Genomic DNA, 22,036 nt, shown 5'->3' with positions numbered 1-22,036 from the left:
CATCATCTCTTCCTCTTCCCCCCAATAATCATGGTTTAGCCATTCTCATCCGCCCCCCCCTCAACCCAATGAACCAGTTTCCAGCTCTAACCCCATGCTTTAAACTGGCTAGACACCCCATTCCCCAGTTTCTCCTGGTCTGACCCTCAGCCTCCAATTTCTCTCTCAACTGTTGATGTAAAACTCTGATGGCCTCTCCCCACCACACTACAAATGCTGTCCTCCCATCTTTCTTCATACTTTACTTGTTAAAAAAAAGTAAGAGAGGGATATGGAGTACCTCAGTAAACAAACACATATGAAAGTCACATATAGCTATTGCACACATACAAAAAAAGACATTGAAGGGGAGAATAAAAAGAACAGTTGCAGAATGATACACTTTTTTCAATGTGGTGTTTGTGAGAGAAAAAATGAAAAATTAAAGAGTGGGGGGAAAAAGCAGAGAGATGGTTACAGGAAGAGATATATGATTTGCTTTGTTTTTGAGCAATGCCACATGACAGCAGCTTCTATCATACATTGCATTAGATGATATAACACTCCTATCATAAATTACTATATCCTTCGAGTCACCATGAGCAATTCCATAGGCAATCCACAATGCATATATAAAAATGTTGTCTGAGCACATCCATCATATTCTCAATGTCACACACCAGGTATCACATTTTGTTACAGATAGAAAACAATCTATCTATAATATAATAAAAGTCCTACATATACCAGCACTTCTTGTGTCATACTTACATCCTGTAGCACTTTTACCATTACAGGTTTCCCCAACGCACTTTGTTGTTGATACCCTATTTTTTAGTAAACAGTGCATCCTCTGACTTACTGTGAGCAACATCACAGGAGGTCTGCTAGGCATTTGAAGACAGAAAACCAGTTATTGACCTGAAACCTAAAATTTACAAACAATTTGCTGACCTCAAATTAACCTGAACAATTTACAAGCAATCATAAGTGCTTAGATTCCCACAGGGAGTATTTGAGTACTGGGTCAACTATTGCAAACTTCCTTCCCTGTCCTCCTCTTATTTATCTTTTCCTTTGGCCCTAGTTTTACATGGATGTTCAGTTCCAGGCATACTCTTTTTCTCATGTCTTAGATGACAGTACATTTCCTATTTTGGTGGGGTTGGATTCTTCCCTACCTGCTAATGATTTATTATTTCAGCCCATTCCTTTCACCTCTGAATTTTACCCTGTTAGCTGCTTAACTGTATAGCCCCACTACTTTATTGATCTTTCACACACATTACATGCTCCTAGTAGTCCTGGGGTTGACTATTCTGTTATGCTTCACTCGAGACTTAACAAGAAATTTTTTTATAATATCATGGTAGGTACAGCACAGGTCGTGGCCATTCGGCCCACAACATGGCTGTGCCGGCTATTTGAAAGAGCTATCCAATTAGTCCCATTCCCCTGCTCTTTCCCATAGCTGTGTAATTTTTCCCCTTCAAGTATTTATCCAATTCCCTTTTGAAAGTTACTATTGAATCTGCTTCCACTACCCTTTCTGGCAATGCATACCAGATCATTACAACTCGCTGCATAAAAAATGTTTCCTCACGTTGCCTCTGGCTCTTTTGCCGATCACCTTAAATCTGTGTCCTCTGATTACCGGCCCTTCTGCCACTAGAAACAGCTTCTCCTTATATGCTCTGTCAAAACCATTCATGATTTTGAACACCTCTATCAAATCTCCTCTTAAGCTTCTCTGTTCTACACAATATTTTTTTTAAAAGTACAGTAGCTAATCAATCTATTATAGTCTACCTTATATAATCCCACAAAATTAGCTAGTCTACATGGGATATACTCAAGACAAGGTCAATATAATGTTGCTAATAGAAGCTAAGTAATTCCATTAATTGCACGTGTTTAGATTTCTTCATCAGTGAAGCTGGCTATGGGAACAGGTGCAGGACTGTAAATTGTTTATTTCAGTCCTCCTCTTGGTAGCTGTATTTTTGTATTTGTATTATTATTTCACTGCTAAAGTATACACACTGCATCTACTGTACTATTAGAGAGAATGTCATTAAAACCTAAAATTGACTGTTTCCAGAAAAACGATCATGTCAATAAAATGGCAAACCATGGCAAATTTTGGCACCAACTAAAATATCTGGTGAATCCTAAATCAGTAACTTCAATCCAATAATAAGATAATTCAATCAAGTTGTTTTAAACTCCCTCTCTACTTGAATAAAACAAGCCATAATAAAACAGTTGCAACCAAAAAAATTGAAGTTTGTTTAGTATCCAAATACCATACAATATATTCAATATATTTCTAGCCATTAATTAATGTTAATGAAAATTAAAGACAAGCATAAAGCAGGTTCAAATCTACCTTTTTGCTAAACTTAATAAATGTTGAAAAGTTTATACTAAGTTATCACTAAACCCATTGGAAAAGGCTTCAGCTCCAAAATATATGTGGTTAATCGTGGAGCCAAAGCTGGGCCCAGAATTTGCTGGGAAAATAATGGAAAGTTTAACGCGCACGCCGTTATTAATGTGTAAATTGTCCAGCAACTTGTGGCGAGAAAGATATACCCCGTGAGTTGCAAATCGCCACAATTTGCTGGACGATTTGTGCCGTTCCTCCATTAGCCTCGCAAAAATGGGAGTTCAACATCAACCTCCCAGTGAGTTTGAAGAAATTGCTGCATTTGTGCAGTAAATACGAATTCAACTCGCCGCAAAAAGTTAGGGCTGGTACTTAACAGCGTAAGGACCATTTTAATGATGAGATTTAAGTTCCTGCAATGCCAATCAACCTCTCCAGCCCAGAAAGGGATCAATTAAAATTGTGGCATCTCATTTCTGCAGGTAGTAAATTGTTGTTAGAGATTTTAAAACATTTTTTTTTCACTTTTCCTTTCTGTCGCTTTGTTCTCTCTTAATCCAATCTTTATTGCTCTTTCTGTATCTAATAAGACTCTAATTCACCCTATTTCCTTCTCTGTCGTTCCTGTGATTTTTTTTCTCTATCTTTAAATCTCATTGGTTAAGGAGATAGGCTGTTGGTCCCTTCGTTCACCAAGGTCCCAGATGTCCGGTTGATCTTGCCGCACCATTATCAACTTGCACTTCCAGCAATTTGCGGCACAAAAGATTTTTGAGCTGAAGGGTGAGGGGAAAAAGTCTAACAATGCAAATTCTGGGCTTGGTATTTTTTTGGGGACAACCAGAGTTGTTTGCCCACTACAATATTAAAAATAAATGCACTTTTTGCAACTAGAAATATCAAAGAGAAAAGGACTCACCAAAAATCCCAACAGTCAGGAGTCACAGTCATAAGTTCCCGATCGTAGCCTTTCTGTTCAACTAGGAACTGAGCAAAGCTATCATATATCAGCTGAAAAATTCAAAAGGGAAATACAATATCGGTTTACAATGAAAGAGAATATTATGTGTCTTCCACAATGTAGCAAAGTGCACAGTGCAAATGTTCAACAGAGAAAGCACTAACTTGAATCTCTTTGAAAATATGTTGCTTTCTATTTATGACAACTCTTTACGGATAAGCTTCATGCAGTTTCAATGTCTCAGACTTCTAGCAATAAATAAGAAGTGCTCAGCAGCATAACCAGAATTAACAAATTTATTTTGATATTTTTATGTGAAGTAGTTGTCATTTATCTGAATAGAATTTTGAAAGAGTAATACATGCAATGTCAATATAATAGCCTCATTCGGGCCTTCGCGTGTCCAGATGTATACCCCAGCTTGGTAACAAATGCCAATTATTCTGACAAAAATATTTGTTCTTTTATTGTATGAACCTGCAGATCTATTGGGAATATTTAACCAAGTTACAGTGATGTCCTGAGATTTCCAACAGGTTTTCTAAAGTTACCATACTTGATTTTCACCCTTCACCACCACCCCGCCCCCAAAAATCATAATGTGCAAATAGGAGTCATAGTAAGTTGGCACGCAGTTCTTTCATTTCTGGAACCAGGATTTATTCAAATACAGCACAGACTACTGGATGAAACTCTTCCCTCTGCCTGCTGCAACGGTCTGAAATGAGCCTATGGCATTGCATAGGGCCTCAGTTCTAAACTGGCATTGAATGGCAACCTCATTCAGAAAGAACTTAAGGATGGGTGGTGTGGAAAATTGAAAATTCAAACTGCTGCATTGCAGAGGGAGTCATACTCTCCATCAGGGAATACTCAACTCTCACACTCAGGGCCAAAAGTGATGAAGCACTGACATCCCTAAACACAAAATGAAATAAAATATAAATTGGAAAACAACGTTGTAGGGAAAAAAAAATCTATCCACCAAATCAACAGTATATTTTTTCACTGTGCATATTGTTCTTGTTTTAAATCAGATTTTAAAAATGCAAACATAAATGTCCTTTACTTCTAATTCAAGGTACATCCCACTCAGGAAGGTAGGGCAGCAAACAATTAAAGTACCATAATACAGACCAGCCTAAGCTGTTACCACAGTGACGTTAGTACCCAACACATACATGAGTCAACTGCAATTTTTTTCCAATACCTCTACTTTTGAAGAGTCTAGACAATACATATCTTCACATTAAACTTTCTATATGTAGATCATACCAGTCATTGAATAGACCATGACTGACTTGAATTTAGGATTATGAACCACACATAGTATTGAATCTGTTTACACAGAAATTTCAGGATTACAGTGCCCCTTTAAGCTGTTTTTGCCAACGTACAAGATATTTAGGAATCTGGCTAAACGTCTGAAAAAAATTAACCATAAATTTTAATGCTCGTTATCTATGAAATCCTACAGCGACTGCGCACCCCTGAAGGAGACAATTCTAACTTGGAACAATTGCTCTACTTCAATACAAAAGTTGCTTTTTGCAAGAAATATGCTTTCAATTTCAAAAAGGCATCACTAAACAACTGATTACTTTATTTTCCATTGTTGAGTTTTCAGCTAGATTGCAATGAGAACTTGCTGCATTCAGTCCTACCTCAAAATCCTATACAAGGTAAATGCTCAATGATGTAATTGGAGTCTAAAAAGTAGTGCCTCTTAATGACACATTGCACATTCCCTACAAAAGGGCTTCAGACATGCAAGAGTACGACACCATAATAATGATCTTAAAATATGGTCGCACGTCACTTTTATCTTGCATGTAGCTTGTGGTGCACAGTTTTAAATAATATGTTCATATGCACGAGTCCATAATTACTGCAAGTGTTTGGAAGGGTTTCATATTTTCTCCCATAAATACTGCTTGCTGTGTTGCCTGGAAACAAACTCCACTGATGCAGCATTATGAAAACAGGAAATCAACAGCATACATATTAGATAGAGGTGGTCAAATTCTGTTATTTCTTTGAAAACTATCAGCACTTCAGAAAAGTCAATTATGGTTTCTTCCCTCCCCCCCCAAAAAAAAACAATAATCCATGAGTGATATACCTTTCACAGGTCTGGCCATTAATTGTGTGTAGACATAAATGATCCCTGCTTAAGGTGTGAACCCTATAGTTCCAACACTCTTACAATCACTGACTGCATAATGTAAATCGTATTGTATCTATTTCTGACAATGATTATTTCAAATCCAATAAACAGAAAAGAGGTGCTCATATTTTAAAAATACAACAGTCAGTTCAAAGTATCAAGTAAGCAATATATTTTGTTTAGGGGTGGGAAGACAGATAGGCAACTGAAGTCTGGTACACTGGGAAGCATGGAACGAACAAAGCTCATTCGAGCCACTAAACCTATTCATTCCACAAACTGTGTAAGATCTACCTTGCCATGGATTCCAATCTTTTGAGGGAAAGTTCGATGAAATAACTTACTAATGGTAATGAAGTAAAAACTGCAGATTATCTACCTTTCCCGACATGTCCACTATTCAATCCAGGCAGTTTCTCTGCAGATGGCACTTCCTTGTCTATAACAGCGTTCTCTCCTATGAAATAACTAATCATCTTAGCCTACAATTATCTGCACAACTAGGATAACTGATTTATTGAGGCACAATATTCATGTATACAGGAATTTGCTGACAAGTATTGCAATTCTGCAAAAAATGTCCCTGGGGACATTGAAAATGCCAGTTTCTGAACAGATTTCAAACAAACACTTCACTGCAATAAGCTTGGACTACTTATAACCTTCAAAACTTCCTAGTCAGCACCTCTCCTCCTTCTCCTCAAATTGCTGAAAAAGTAATGCAATCAACGAAGACAATCCACTAAACACACAAAAATCCCACTAAACAAATGGACCCACTTATTACTGGATGGAATACTAGAATACAAGCCCCCAAAATTTTGTGTAATAAAAACAGAATTTAATATATCCAAGCACCACAGAACAATAGCCCTGCTAATCAGATATCTATCTAGCTCTTGTTAAATTGACAGCACAGTAACTACTTCTGCTAAAGATCTGTTGTGTGTGTATATATATATATATATATATAAATAAAAGTAACCTACAGGGAGAAAGTCTCAGCTCTAGTCTCACTTGAGGCTATCCTCTAGTTACAATCTATGACTTGTGCACTATTTGAAGAAAAGCTGTCTTATCCAACATTTATCCCTCAGCAACAAAACAGATTATCAGATCATTTGTCTCATTTGCTGTTTGTGTGACCTTGTGGTGTGCAACTTGCATTGCTGTGTTTGAGTGCACCTACAAAAATAATTCATTCACTGCGAATGAAGCGTGAGATGTCCTGAGGACACGAAATGAATTTTTTAAATTCCCCCCTCCCTCATCTTTATATCCACATTGGCTCAAAAGATTGTGCAGAATGAGCAGGTACACACAACAGAAGACAATTATTTTAGCCTCTTATCCAGAGAGTGCAAATGGGAGTGATTTAGAAAGTCAGTCATTCGCTACCATTTTTAGCTAGGAAATGACAAGAACAGTGATGGTATGGACTAGTTGGGCCGAATGGCCTGTTTCTGTCCTGCAAATTCTATGTAATGTTGACAAGGTTGGTTTCAGTACTGGAGACCCAATATTGTTTGTTGGGAGGGAGGAGGAATGTATGTTTAATTTCAGTTACCTACACCCTGTAAGTGAAGGGGGGGGGGGGGGTTTACAATCGTCTGATAGAGTATCAAGAGGGGAGAAAATAAAAGGAAACAATTGCAAAATGAATAACGTGAGCTGAATGCACAGATCGGTGTGCGAGAAGCCACAGGTTTTATTTATATATCGGTGGAAGGTGCAGCGTCCACGGTCCTCGTTTCATTCTTGATGCAGCAATGCTGCAGGCGAAATGTTGGCGTTTCAGGGTCTTTCTCGCAGATGCAGCGCTGAAATCGGCCTCTTCGCAGACGGAGCTGCTGCGGCAGCGGCCAAAGGTGGGGGGGTGGGGTGGTGGGGGAGGCTCTGGGGTTTAAAGAGGCCTGCTGACTGGGACAGACACCAGCCCGGCTCCTTGTCACACGGAAGCGGTGGGCACGGCTCCGGGCGGTGTTTCAAAGCCGGGCGCCGAGCTGTAATTTGGGAGGAGTTTTAAAATATCGACAGCACGGCCCAGGGACTAACCGGGAGTGGTGGTGGTGGTGGTGGTGGGGGCCCCGGTGAGAGAAGCGCGATCCGAGGCCGCTGTTTAAACTCACCGCGAAGGTCTCGGGGACGTTGTACCGGCAGAGAGTGTGATCTAAATCAAACCCGATCACATCACTGTCTGCGAGCGAGAAATGTTCGGCCATGTCGGTGTGAGGACGGCGGCCCGCGGCTCCCTCCGCTCTCCCCGTCTGCTGGAAAACACCGCCCCGCGCACCACCGCGTCAGCATGAGGCGGAGCCACGGCGCGCGGCGGGGGGGGGGGGGGGGCGGGGCCTGCACACCTGGGGGTGGGGCCAATACGCCTGGGGGTGGGGGCCTCTACGCCTGGGGGAGGAGCCTGAACAACTGGAGGCGGGGTCTGCCCACCTGGGGGGTGGGGCCAATACGCCTGGGGGTGGGGGCCTCTACGCCTGGGGGAGGAGCCTGAACAACTGGAGGCGGGGTCTGCCCACCTGGGGGTGGGGCCAATACGCCTGGGGGTGGGGGCCTCTACGCCTGGGGGAGGAGCCTGAACAACTGGAGGCGGGGTCTGCCCACCTGGGGGGTGGGGCCAATACGCCTGGGGGTGGGGGCCTCTACGCCTGGGGGAGGAGCCTGAACAACTGGAGGCGGGGTCTGCCCACCTGGGGGGTGGGGCCAATACACCTGGGGGTGGGGGCCTCTACGCCTGGGGGAGGAGCCTGAACAACTGGAGGCGGGGTCTGCCCACCTGGGGGGTGGGGCCAATACGCCTGGGGGTGGGGGCCTCTACGCCTGGGGGAGGAGCCTGAACAACTGGAGGCGGGGTCTGCCCACCTGGGGGGTGGGGCCAATACGCCTGGGGGTGGGGGCCTCTACGCCTGGGGGAGGAGCCTGAACAACTGGAGGCGGGGTCTGCCCACCTGGGGGGTGGGGCCAATACGCCTGGGGGTGGGGGCCTCTACGCCTGGGGGAGGAGCCTGAACAACTGGAGGCGGGGTCGGCCCACCTGGGGGGAGGGGCCTCTGCACCTGGGGGGTGGGGACTCTACGCCTGGGGGGGTGGGGGCCTCTCCGCCTGGGGGAGGAGCCTGAACAACTGGAGGCGGGGTCTGCCCACCTGGGGGGTGGGGCCAATACGCCTGGGGGTGGGGGCCTCTACGCCTGGGGGAGGAGCCTGAACAACTGGAGGCGGGGTCTGCCCACCTGGGGGGTGGGGCCAATACGCCTGGGGGTGGGGGCCTCTACGCCTGGGGGAGGAGCCTGAACAACTGGAGGCGGGGTCTGCCCACCTGGGGGTGGGGCCAATACGCCTGGGGGTGGGGGCCTCTACGCCTGGGGGAGGAGCCTGAACAACTGGAGGCGGGGTCTGCCCACCTGGGGGGTGGGGCCAATACGCCTGGGGGTGGGGGCCTCTACGCCTGGGGGAGGAGCCTGAACAACTGGAGGCGGGGTCTGCCCACCTGGGGGTGGGGCCAATACGCCTGGGGGTGGGGGCCTCTACGCCTGGGGGAGGAGCCTGAACAACTGGAGGCGGGGTCTGCCCACCTGGGGGGTGGGGCCAATACGCCTGGGGGTGGGGGCCTCTACGCCTGGGGGAGGAGCCTGAACAACTGGAGGCGGGGTCTGCCCACCTGGGGGGTGGGGCCAATACGCCTGGGGGTGGGGGCCTCTACGCCTGGGGGAGGAGCCTGAACAACTGGAGGCGGGGTCTGCCCACCTGGGGGTGGGGCCAATACGCCTGGGGGTGGGGGCCTCTACGCCTGGGGGAGGAGCCTGAACAACTGGAGGCGGGGTCGGCCCACCTGGGGGGAGGGGCCTCTGCACCTGGGGGGTGGGGACTCTACGCCTGGGGGGGTGGGGGCCTCTCCGCCTGGGGGAGGAGCCTGAACAACTGGAGGCGGGGTCTGCCCACCTGGGGGAGGGGCCTCTACACCTGGGGGCAGGGTCTGCACACCCAGGGGAGTGGCCTCTACACCTGGAGGCGGGACCTGCACACCTCGGGGAGGGGCCTGTATATCTGTGGGTGGGGCCTCTACACCTGGGGGCGGGGCATGTACACCAGTGGGTGGTGCCTCTACAACTAGGGAGGGGTCTGCACAACTGGGGGTAGGGCCTCTACACCTGGGGGAGGGGTCTGTGCACCTGGGGATGGCGCCTCCACATCTGGGGGAGGGGTCTGCACAACTGGGGGTAGGGCGTCTACACCTGGGGGCGGGGTCAGTATACCTGGGGGTGGGGCCTCTACACCTGGAGGAGGGGTCTGCACAACTGGGGGTGGGGCCACTACAGCTGGGGGAGGGGTCTGTACACCTTGGGGAGGGGCCTCTACACCAGGGGAAGGGGCCTGTACACAGGGGGGTGGGGTCTGCACACCTGCAGGTGGGGCCACTACACCTGGGGGAGGGGTCTGTACACCTGGGGTTGGGGCCTCTACACCTTGGGAAGGGGTCTGCACATCTCAGGGTGGCCTCTGCACCTGGGGAAAAGGCCTCTACACCTGGAGAAATGGCCTCTACACCTGGGGGACGGGTCTGTACACCTGGGGGAGGAGCCTCCATACCTGGAGGAGGGTGTGCACACTTGGGGGCATGATCTGTACACATAGGGGCGAGGCCTCTACAGCAAGGGCAGAACCCTATACATCTGTAAACCTGGGGGGATCCTGTACACCTGGGTGAGGACCCTGTACACCTGGGGAAGGAACCTATACACCTGCAGGAAAGGGAGGAGCCTGTACATCTGGAGGAGGTGCCTGTAAACCTGGGAAGGAACCTGTACACCTGGGGAAGGAATCTGTACACCTGGGGGAGGAACCTGTACATCTAAGGGAGGAACCTGTACACCTGGGGAAGAATCTGTAAACCTGGGGGAGGAATCTGTACACCTGGGGAAGGAATCTGTACACCTGGGGGAGGAACCTGTACATCTAAGGGAGGAACCTGTACACCTGCAGGATGGGGAGGAGCCTATAAAATCACAGAATCATAGAAAGTTACGGCACAGAAGGAGGCCATTTGGCCCGTCATGTCCGTGCGGCTGAAAAAGAGCTATCCAGTTTAATCCCACTTTCCAGCACTTGGTCCATAGCCCTGTAGGTTATGGCACTTCAAGTGCACATCCAAGTACTTTTTATATGAGCTGAAGGTTTCTGCCTCTACCACCCTTTCAGGCAGTGAGTTCTAGACCCCCACCAACCTCTGGGTGAAAAAAATTCTCCTCAGCTCCCCTCTAATCCTTCTACCAATTACTTTAAATCTATGCCCCCTGGTCACTGACCCCTCTGCTAAGGGAAATAGGTCCTCACTATCCACTCTATTTAGTCCAGTCATAATTTTATATACCTCAATTAAATCTCCCCTCAACCTCCTTTGTTCCAAAGAAAACAACCCCAGCCTATCCAATTTTTTCTCATAGCTAAAATTCTCCATCCTTGGCAACATCCTCGTAAATCTCCCCTGTACCCTCTCTAGTGCAATTACATCTTTCCTGTAATGTGGTGACCAGAACTGTACGCGGTACTCAAGCTGTGGCCTAACCAATGTTTTATACAGTTCTAGCATAACCTCCCTGCTCTTATATTCGATGCCTCAGCTAATAAAGGAAAGTATACCGTATGCCTTTTTAAGCACCTTATCTACCTGTCCTGCTACCTTCAGGGATCTGTGGACATACACTCCAAGATCCCTTTGTTCCTCTACACCACTCAGTATCCTCCCATTCATTGTGTACTCCCTTGCCTTGTTTGCCCTCCCCAAATGCATTTCCTCACACTTCTCTAAATTGAATTCCATTTGCCTCTTTTCTGCCCACCTGACCAGTCCATTGATATCTTCCTGCAGCCTACGGCTTTCCTCCTCACTATCAATCACACAGCCACACGGGAGCCAAGTCAAGCCAAGTCCAGTGGAAATTCTCTCACTGTGACCATGTACACCTGGGGGAGGAACCTGTACACCTGCAGGAGGGGGAGATGCCTGTACACCTGCACTCCCTGCCAGCCATATTGGCTGCTTAGGCACCTAAAAAACGGGCGCGATGCCATCGAATTTCTAGGCCCTTGCCTCTTATCCAGCTAAGTCCAATGGAAATTTTCTCACTGAGATCGTTTACCTTCTCTGCTCCCTGAGTCTTTGCATTGAGTAACTCATCATCCTCAGTGATATTCCCACTGCCTTAATCTTTAACTTCCTGACCTCCAGCCTCCATAAACTCTAATTTGCCTAAAATTCTGATGCCTACATCCTGTCCTGCAGTAAAATCTGCTTGAGTTTCACTCACATCTTCACTGAATTACATAGGCTCCCTGTATCCCAGTGCATCAAATTTAGAATCTTTGTCCTCTTTTACAAACATGGCCTCATCATATTCTATTCCTTCACCCATCTCCAGCCTTACGTCTCCTCTCATGCCCTTTGCTCCTTTGAGTCTGAGTTCTGTGCATCCCACCACTGCTCCACCATCGGTAGCAAAGTCTTCATCAGCCTTGGCCCTACTCTCTGGAACTCCCTGGCTAACCCACTCTGCCTCTTCTCTCTTCACCTTTAAAAGTCCGTAAAAAACCCAGCTGTTTGATCAAGCCTTTGGGGCTGCTCTTAAGTCATCACAAAGGCTCAGTGTCCATTTCGCTATTTATCTGTGGGATCGTTTTCTATGGTAAAGACATTATTTCAATATTGGCACCTGAAATTTCTAGACAGGGGAGGGTGGTAAGAGGTGCTGAGCAAGGAACATAAATTTGAGGTGGGAACTGGTTCTGCCAATTCTCCACATTTTTTTGCCTATGATGCATAAAACTGACAGGAGCTACTGACACTCACCCACCTTCTGCAATGACATCACTGAAAGAAGCCAGACTGGTAGGTTGATGTTCCCCCACCAGAAGTCTCACTGGTTTCACCTCTCCAGTGGCCAGTGTAAAGTACACCTGCGAGGCACAGTTGATAGCATAGCAATTGATTGCTGTTAGCAAGTGTACACTGGATGATTTTTAAAAAAGATTTCTTGTGTCTTCAGCCGCAGTGGCCCAGTAGAATTGCATAGAATGCACAGCACTGAAACAGGCCGTTCGGCCCACCTGGTCCATGCTGGTGTTTATAGTCCACACGAGCCTCCTCCCTCCCTACTTCATCCATCCACATCACCATAACCTTCCATTCCTTTCACCCTCATGCGTTTATCTAGATTCCCCTTAAATGTATCTACGCTATTCGCCTCAACCACTCCTTGTGGTAGCGAGTTCCACACTCTAACCACTCTCTGGATAAAGAATTTTCTCCTAAATTCCAAATTTATTAGTGACTATTTTATATTTATGGATCCTAGTTTTGGTCTCCCCCCACAGATGGAAACATCTTCTCTACATCTACCCAATGTTCCTTTCATAATCTTAAAGATCTTTATCAGGTCAACCTTCAGACTTCTCTTTTCTAGAGAAAAGAGCCCCAGCATGTTCAGTCTTTCCTGAAAACTAGGATCCATAAATATAAAACTATTGAATCTGCTTCCACCACCCTTTTAGGCAGTGCATTCCAGATCATTACAACTCGCTGCATGAAAAAATGTTTCCTCATGTCACCTCTGGCTTTTTTGCCAATCACCTTAGATCTGTTTCCTCTGGTTACCGACCCTTCTACCAGTGGAATTGTTTTCTCCTTATTTACTCAATCAAAACCGTTCATGATTTTGAACACCTCTATCAAATCTCATTTTAACCTTCTCTATTCTAAGGAGAACAACATCAGCTTCTCCGGTCACTCCATGTAACTGAAGTCCCTCATCCTGGTACCATTCTAGTAAATCTCTTCTGCACCCTCTCTAAAACCTTGACATCCTTCCTAAAGTGTGGTGCCCAGAATTGAACACAATACTCCAGCTGAGGCCTAACCAGTGTTTTATAAAGGTTTATCAAACCTTCCTTGCTTTTGTACTCTATGCCTCTATTAATAAAAGCCAGGATCCCCTATGCTTTTTTAACAGCCTTCTCAACTTATCCTGCCACCCTCAAAGATTTGTATATGTGCATCCCCAGGTCTCTCTGTTCCTGCTCCCCTTTAAAAAATTATATCCTCTATACCCTAGTCCAGCTCAGTAACATATATCAAAAAGAGCAGTGGTCCTAATACTGACCCCTGGGGAACACTACTGTACACTTCCCCCCAGTCTGAAAAACAATCATTCACCACTTTTCTCTGTTTTCTGTCCCTTAGCCAATTTTGTATCCATGCTGCTACTGTCCCTTTAATCCCATGGGTTTCAATTTTGCTAACAAATTTTTTATGTGGCACTTCATCAAATGCCTTTTGAAAGTCCATAAACACAACATCCTTCGCACTACCCTCATCAACCCTTTCCGTTACTTTATCAAAGAACTCAATCAATTTAGTCAAACACGACCTTCCCTTAACGAATCTGTGCTGACTTTCATTTATTAGACCATACTTTTCCAAGTGCCAATTAATTTTGTCCTGGATTATTGTCTCTAAAAGTTTCCCCACCACCAACGTTAGGCTGACTGGCCTGTAATTGCTGGGTTTTTTTGAACAGGGGCGTAACATTTGCAATCCTCCAGTCCTCTGGCAGCATTCCCATACCTAAAGAGGATTGGAAGATTGTGGCCAGAGCCTCCATAATTTCTACCCTTACTTCCCTCAGTAACCTAGGATGCATCCCATCCGGACTGGGAGACTTTTCTACTTTGAGTACTGCCAATTTTTTAAGCACCTCCTCTTTATCTATTTTTATCCTATCCAATATCGCTACCACCTCCTCCTTTACTGCCATAATGGCAGCATCCTCTTCTCTGGTGAAGATGGATGCGAAGTATTCATTTAGTGCCTCAGCCATGCCCTCTGCCTCCACAAGAAGATCTCCTTTTTTGTCCCCAATCGGACGCACCCTTCCTTTGACTACCATTTTACTATTTCTATGTTTATAAAAGATTTTTGGGTTCCCTTTTATGTTAGTCGCTAATCGATTCTCATACTCTCTTTTTGTCCCTCATTCTCTTTTTTAGATCTTCTCTGTACTTTCTGTGTTCAGCCTGGTTCTCTACTGTATTATGGATCTTACATTTGTCATAAGCTTCCTTTTTCTGTTTCCATATCTTTAGTCATCCATGGAGCTCCAGCATTGGACGCTCTTCCTTCCCCTCCACCCCCATCACCCACGTACGAAGGTGCCGACTATGTACCTGAACCAACTCCTCCTTGAAAGCCTCAATTGTTCAATTGTTCAATTACTGCTTTGCCTGCCAATTTTTGATTCCAATCCACAAGGGTAAGATCCCTTTTTAACTCACTGAAATTAGTCCTCCTCCAGTTAAGTATTTTCACATTTGATTGTTCCACGTCCTTTTACATAACTATTCTCAACCTAATGATTGTATGATCAATGCTCCCCACATTCTCGCCCACTGAACAACGCTCCCCCTGCCCCACTTCATTCCTCAGAACCAGATCCAGTACCGTTTCCTTCTTGGTTGGGCTGGAAACACACTGTTCTGGAAAGTTCTCTTATACACATTTCAGGAATTCCTCCCCCTCTTTGCCCTTTACTGTCCCAGTCTTTATTGGGATAATTGAAGTCCCCCAATATCACTACTCTATAATTCCTGCAACTTTCTGCAATTTGCCTGCAAATTTGCTCCTCTATCTCCTTCCCACTATTTGGTGGCCTATAATATACTCCCAGTAGTGTAATAGCTCCTCTATTGTTCCTTAATTCTAAACAAATAGATTCTGTCTTTAACCCCTCAACTACATCATCCCTTTCCAGTGCTATAATAGTTTCTTTGATCAATATTGCCACCCCACCCCTCCTTTCTTTCCTTCCCTATCTTTCCTTAATATTTTTGTAGCCAGGAATATTAAGTACACAATCATCCCCTTCTTTGAGCCAGGTCTCTGTTATTGCCACTATATCATAGTCCCATTTGGCAACTTGAGCCTGCAGGTCACCAACCTTATTTATCACGCTCCGTGCATTTATGCACACACACTCCATACTCATCTCAGACTGTCTTGCATTTGCCCCCTGTCTGATCCCTCCTATTTCTGATCTCTTCTTTACTCTAATTCTACTTGTCCCCCCGCAGTCCTCTGTGCACCTTGTTTCTCCTCTCTAATGTTTCATCCTGGTTCCCATCCCTCTGCCAAATTGGTTTAAACCCTCCCCCAAGCACTAGTTAACCTCCCCGCAAGGACATTCGTCCCAGTTCTGTTGAGGTGCAACCCGTCCATCTTGAACAGCTATCTCCTGCCCCAGAATCGGTCCCAATGCCCTACGAATCTGAAGTTCTCCCTCCTGCAGCATTCCTCCAGCCACACATTAACCTGCCTTATCCGATTATTCCTATACTCACTCGCACATGGCACTGGCAGTAATCCAGTGATCACTACCTTTGAGGTCCTGACATTTAACCTCCTCCCTTGCACCTGAAACTCTGACTGCAGGACCTCGACACTTTTCTTTCTTATGTCATTGGTCCCCACATGGACCATGACCACTGGCTTTTCCCCTTCCCCCCTCAAAATGTTCTGCACCCTTTCAGTGATGTCCTTTACCCTTGCACCAGGGAGGCAACACACCACGCGGGACTTATGTCGGCGGTCGCAGAAACGCCTGTCTATCCCCCTGACAATTGCATAGGTGTCAACACCGTCACTGGTATTCAACACTGAAAACCGATTTGTGAGTGCCACTCTCCCAGGGGACTCCTGCACTGCCTGCTGTTCCTCTTATTTTGTCTAGTGGTCACCCACTCCCTCTCTGCCTAAACTCTCTGTAGCTGCGGGGTGACCACCTCCTGAAACGTACTATCCATGAAACTCTCAGCTTCCAGTGTGCACTGTAGTGACGCCAGCCGCCCCTCCAGCTCAGAAACTCTGAGCTCGAGCTGGAGCAGTTGGCAGCACTTCCCGCACATGTGGTTTTCCAGGACACACAAAGTGTTCTGGAGATCCCACATGGCACAGGATGTGCGTGCAATGGGTCCCAGCTGTCCTGCCATGTTAGCTACAGTTATTTAAACTGTTTGTTTTGCTTTAAGGCAATTTACTGCTTATCTAACACTAAATACTAACTGCTAAAAAACACTAACCAACCATTAAAGACACTAACCACTAAGAACAGTAACCACTATAAACACTAAACATTGAACTAAATATTTACTGACTTACCCTCGGCGCTCCTTCTTGTCTTGTGCCATCACTTTTGACTTTTTCTTGATTTTTTGATTCATTGTGTGGCTCCCTTTATGCTCTGCTCAGTCCTAGTCGTAGTCTTTTCAAAAAAATGTATTTTTTTTTAAATTTAAGTTTTAAAAGTTGTTCGATTAGTTTATAGTTCCTTGGTTTAAATCACTTAGCACCTCCTTCCCCCTCTGCACCTAATTCCCACACTCACCAAATTCCCAAATGGAAGTCCTCACTCTGTTAACAATTCACTCTGTTAGAGATTCACTCTCTGTCTTTCCTAACCTCTGTGCTCAGGCTGTTGTTGCTCCCTGTTTCCCTAAAGTGTTCCCATGACCCACTTTCCCTCCAGTGCAGCGACCAGACCTCTTCTGGTCTCATGGTCTCATACAGAAAACCTCTTGACCCCTATAACCCTGCACCCACCGCCATCTCATTCAACTTCAGATTGGGAATTGTGGGGAAGCAAAGGGATTTGATTATCCAAGTACAAAAATCACTAAAAGCTAGTGCACAGGTACAAAAAGTAATCAAAAAAGCTAATGGAATGTTGGCATTTATATCAAGGGGGCAGGACCAAAAAGGAGATCTACTTATGGGGGCAGAGGGGATGGCCAAGGTAATAAATGAATACTTTGCATCTGTCTTTACCAAGGACACAATATGTACACAAATCATTGAAGGTGGCAGGGCAGGTTGAGAAAGCAGTTAAAAAAAGCATATGGGATCCTAGGCTTTATAAATAGAGGCATAGAGTACAAAAGCAAGGAAGAAGATGCTGCCAGGGTCTCAAAAAAAGATACAGTTGAGATACTGGATGGGCTAAAAATTAATAAAGAGGATGTACTCGAAAGGCTAGCTGTACTTAAAGTAGATAAATCACCTAGTCCAGGTGGGATGCACCCTAGGTTGCTGAGGGAAGTAAGGGTGGAAATTGCAGAGGTACTGGCCATAATCTTCCAAACATCCTTCGACACGGGGGTGGTGCCAGAGGACTGGAGAATTGCAAATGTTACACCCTTGTTCAAAAAAGGATGTAAGGATAAACCCAGCAGCTACAGGCCAGTCAGTTTAACCTCGGTGGTGAGGAAACTTTTAGAAATGATAATCCAGGACAGAATTAGCAGTCACTTGGACAAGTGCGGATTGATTCGGGAAAGCCAGCATGGATTTGTTAAAGGCAAATCGTGTTCAACTAACTTGATAGAGTTTTTTGATGAGGTAACAGAGAGGTTAAATGAGGGCAATGCAGTTGATGTGGTGTATAAGAACTTTCAAAAGGCGTTTGATAAAGTGCTGCATAATAGGCTTGTCATCAAGATTGAAGCCCATGGAATAAAAGGGGCAGTAGCAGCATGGATACAGAATTGGCAAAGTAACAGGAAACAGAGAGTAGTGGTGAACGGTTGTTTTTCGGACTGGAGGGAGGGGTGTTTCCCAGGGATTGGCACTAGGACCACTGCTTTTCTTGATATATATTAATGACTTGGACTTGGGTGTACAGGGCACAGTTGCAAAATTTGCAGATGACACAAAACTTGGAAGTGTAGTGAACAGTGAGGATGAGAGTGATAGACTTGAAGAGGACATAGACAGGCTGGTGGAATGGGCGGACACGTGGCAAATGAAATTTAACGCAGAAAAATGCGAGGTGATACATTTCGGTAGGAAGAATGAGGAGAGGTAATATAAGCTAAAGGGCACCATTCTAAAAGGGGTACAGGAACAGAGAGATCCGGGGGTATATGTACAAACAATCATTGAAGGTGGCAGGGCAGGTTGAGAAAGCAGTTAAAAAAAGCATATGGGATCCTAGGCTTTATAAATAGAGGCATAGAGTACAAAAGCAAGGAAGTCATGATGAACCTTTATAAAACATTGGTTCGGCCACAGCTGGAGTATTGTATCCAATTCTGGGCACCGCACTTTAGGAAGGATGTGAAGGCCTTAGAGAGGGTGCAGAAGAGATTTACTAGAATGATTCCAGGGATGAGGGACTTTAGTTATGTGGATAGACTGGAGAAGCTGGGGTTGTTCTCCTTGGAACAGAGAAGGTTGAGAGGAGATTTGATAGAGGTATTCAAAATCATGATGGGTCTAGACAGAGTAGATAGAGAGAAACTGTTCCCATTAGCAGAAGAGTCAAGAACCACAGGGCATAGATTTAAGGTGATTGGCAAAAGAACCAAAGGTGACATGAGGAAAAACTTTCTTACACAGCGAGTGGTTAGGATCTGGAATGCACTGCCACAGTCTGCCAGGTGGTGGAGGCAGATTCAATCATGGCTTTCAAAAGAGAACTGGATAAGTACTTGAAAGGAAAAAAATTGCTGGGCTACGGGGATAGGGCAGGAGAGTGGGACTAGCTGGATTGCTCTTGCATAGAGCCAGCAAGGACTTGATGGGCCAAATGGCTTCCTTCCGTGCTGTAACCTTTCCATGATTCTACGATTCTGTAACACAAAGGAGAGGAAGTTATGCTTCAGTTGTACAGAACGTTGGTGAGACCCCATTTGGAGTACTGCGTCAATTTTGGGCACCGCATCGCAGGAAGGCTATATTGGCCTTGGAAGGGGTACAGTGCAGATTCACCAGAATGATACCAGGACTTAAAGGGTTAAATTTTGAGGACAGTTTACATAAACTTGGCTTGTATTCCCTTGAGTTTAGAAGTTCAGGGGTAATCTAATTGAGGTATTTAAAATAATAAAAAGGATTCGACAAAGCAGATACAGAGAAGGTATTTCCTTTGATAAGGGAATCCAGAACAAGGGGGCACAATCATAAAGTTAGAACTAGTCCTTTCAGGAGTGAAATTGGGATACACCTTTTCACATGAAGTGTAGTGGAAATCTGGAACTCTCTCCCCTAAAAGGCTATGGATGCTAGGTCAATTGAAATTTTCAAGACTGATTTATAAATTTTTATTAGGTAAGGGTATCAAGGGATATAGATCAAAGGCAGGTAAATAAAGTTGAAGTGCAGGTCAGCCATGATATAACTGAATGGCAGAACAGGCTCAAAGGGCTTAATGGCCTACTTTCTATGTTCCTTTGTTCCTATGTAACTTTCTAACTGAGAACAGAACACAAATCCTTTGTACTGAGAGACTGAGAAGTTAGGAGAGTGAATTATCACCTGACATGTCTGTGTTTTGCAGTCAATAGTAACCTAAGGTTACCAGGCGGCACTAACATGGCTGTTTGAGATAATTGACACCAAAAAGAGATTAAATGTTCTGACAAATGAGTCACTCAGATTGGTCAATTGAATTGAAAGGGTTTTTTTAACTTGGAAAAATTGAGAGTTAGAATCATAGCATCTTGGATGGTTACAGCACAGAAGGAGGCCATTCGGCCCATCAAGCCCATGCTGGCTCTTTGCAAGAGCAATCCAGTTAGTCCCACTCCCCTGCTCTTACCCCGTAGCCCTGCAAATTTTTTCCCTTCAAATACTTATCCAATTCCCTTTTGAAAGCCATGATTGACTCTGCCTCCACCACCCTTTCAGGCAGTGCATTCCAGATCATAAACACTCACTGCGTAAAAAAGTTTTTCCTTCCTTATGTCACCTTTGGTTCTTTCGCCAATCACTTTAAATCTGTGTCCTCTGGTTCTTGACCCTTCTACAATGGGAACACTTTCTCTCTATCTACTCTGCCTAGACCCCTCATGATTTTTAACATCTCTATCAAATCTGCTCTCAGCCTTCTCTGCTCTAAGGAGAACAACCCCAGTTTCTCCAGTCTATCCATGGAACTGAAGTCCCTCATCCCTGGAACCGTTCTAGTAAATCTCTCCTGCACCCTCTCTAAGGCCTTCACATCCTTCCCGAAGTGCGGTGTCCAGAATTGGGCACAATACTCCAGCTGTGGCTGAAGCAATGTTTTATAAAGGCTCATCATAACCTCCTTGCCTTTGTACTCTATGCCTCTATTTATGAAGCCTAGGATCCCGTATGCTTTTTTAACCACTTTCTCAACCTGCCCTGCCACCTTCAACGATTTGTGCACATATACCCCCAGATCTCTCTGTTCCTGCACCCCCTTTAAAATTGTCCCCTTTAGTTTATATTGCCTCTCCTCATTCTTCCTACCAAAATGTATCACTTCGCACTTCTCTGCGTTAAATTTCATCTGCCACATGTCCGCCCATTCCACCACCAGTTATACAGTTCGGTACTTTGTCACACCTTCAGAATTTCAGGCTTTTGGGCTTTCAGGCTTTCAGATTTTAACAATTCTTCATTTTTAGCAATCTAGTGCAAGAGTGCCAGAAAAACACAGAAGTGCACCTATGACTGAGCGAGAGAGATTATAGACGTCAGATTGTAAGGCTGCACCAGCAGTGGAAGGCAGATATAAGCGTGTCATTTAAATGTGCAAATTGTCCCAAGATCAGGGAATCAGGTGAGATTTAAGCCAGCTACTCCGGATAATGGTACCAGTGCATAAGGTGAATTTATCCAGGGGCAGAGGATCAATGAGGAATGGGCAACACTTCTACAGAAGGAGGCTCATCGCCCCCGACATCCCAGAAGCCAACACCATCGTCCCAAGGAAGATGAGCAACCAGCACCTTATAAGGCTGAGGTTATATAAGATCTGGAACCAGTGCTAATCTCCAGAACATAGACTTTAATCTGTCCAATTGACTGACTATAAAGTGCTGTTAATTTATCAGCATCAAAGGAATTTAATCCTAAATTAATCTCACCAATTTACATCAACCTCAGGCACTGATCTCAACTATAGTTTGATAATCAGTGATCCAGTTAATGCTGAATTACTGTGATACCACTGAACTACTTTACAACATGTTATTCATTTTGTTAATTAACCCTGTCTACTAATTAGTTGCATACTCAGGATTTCAGTTTTGCTAATCATGATTTTAAAGTTAATGAACAATTGTTAGTGCATGGCTTTTTGTCTGATTTCTTACTTGATGATTTAGCAAGAAAAGGTTAATTAATTCACTCAGTAGCTTGTGGGTATCCTAATTGGTAAGGTAAACGTAAATACAATCTGAACTGGCTGATGTAAGACAATTTGGTAAACCATACTTAGGCATCATTCACCCCTAAGCATAGGCTGGGCAGTAAACCCCAAACAGTTTCTTAGTGTGGAGTTAAGGTGAAGGGGTCAAGGATTTGCCTGGTTCGTTGACAAATATTTGTTGGGATACCGATCCCAGTGTTCTTACAAAACCCCATCCAATGTGTACTCCCAAGCTCCAACAACACCCTCCCCCATGCATGCTGCCTGATTCTATTCTATCCTAATTTCTTCCCATTCTCCAACCATAATAT

At 45.1% G+C, this 22,036-nt stretch overlaps 1 protein-coding gene across 4 annotated transcripts in view; it reads right to left on the bottom strand.

Annotated features, from left to right (window-relative positions):
- nt5dc1 (5'-nucleotidase domain containing 1) overlaps nt 1–7,796 on the bottom strand; it is a 568,661-nt gene extending 560,865 nt beyond the window's left edge. For all 4 annotated transcript variants that reach the window (XM_067984694.1, XM_067984695.1, XM_067984698.1 and 1 more), the window contains exons 1-2: nt 7,626–7,796; nt 3,288–3,379 (exon numbers count right to left, since the gene is read on the bottom strand). In XM_067984694.1, the coding sequence (XP_067840795.1) occupies nt 3,288–3,379; nt 7,626–7,718 (185 nt within the window). In that variant the 5' untranslated portion in view covers nt 7,719–7,796. The remainder of the gene's footprint in view (nt 1–3,287; nt 3,380–7,625) is intronic.
- Nucleotides 7,797–22,036: the final 14,240 nt, after the last annotated feature.

Source organism: Heptranchias perlo, chromosome 5 (genome assembly GCF_035084215.1).
Source record: "Heptranchias perlo isolate sHepPer1 chromosome 5, sHepPer1.hap1, whole genome shotgun sequence".
NCBI lineage: Eukaryota > Metazoa > Chordata > Chondrichthyes > Hexanchiformes > Hexanchidae > Heptranchias > Heptranchias perlo.
Note: the sequence above shows the minus strand (reverse complement) of the source record. Positions and strands in the feature narration are given on the sequence as shown.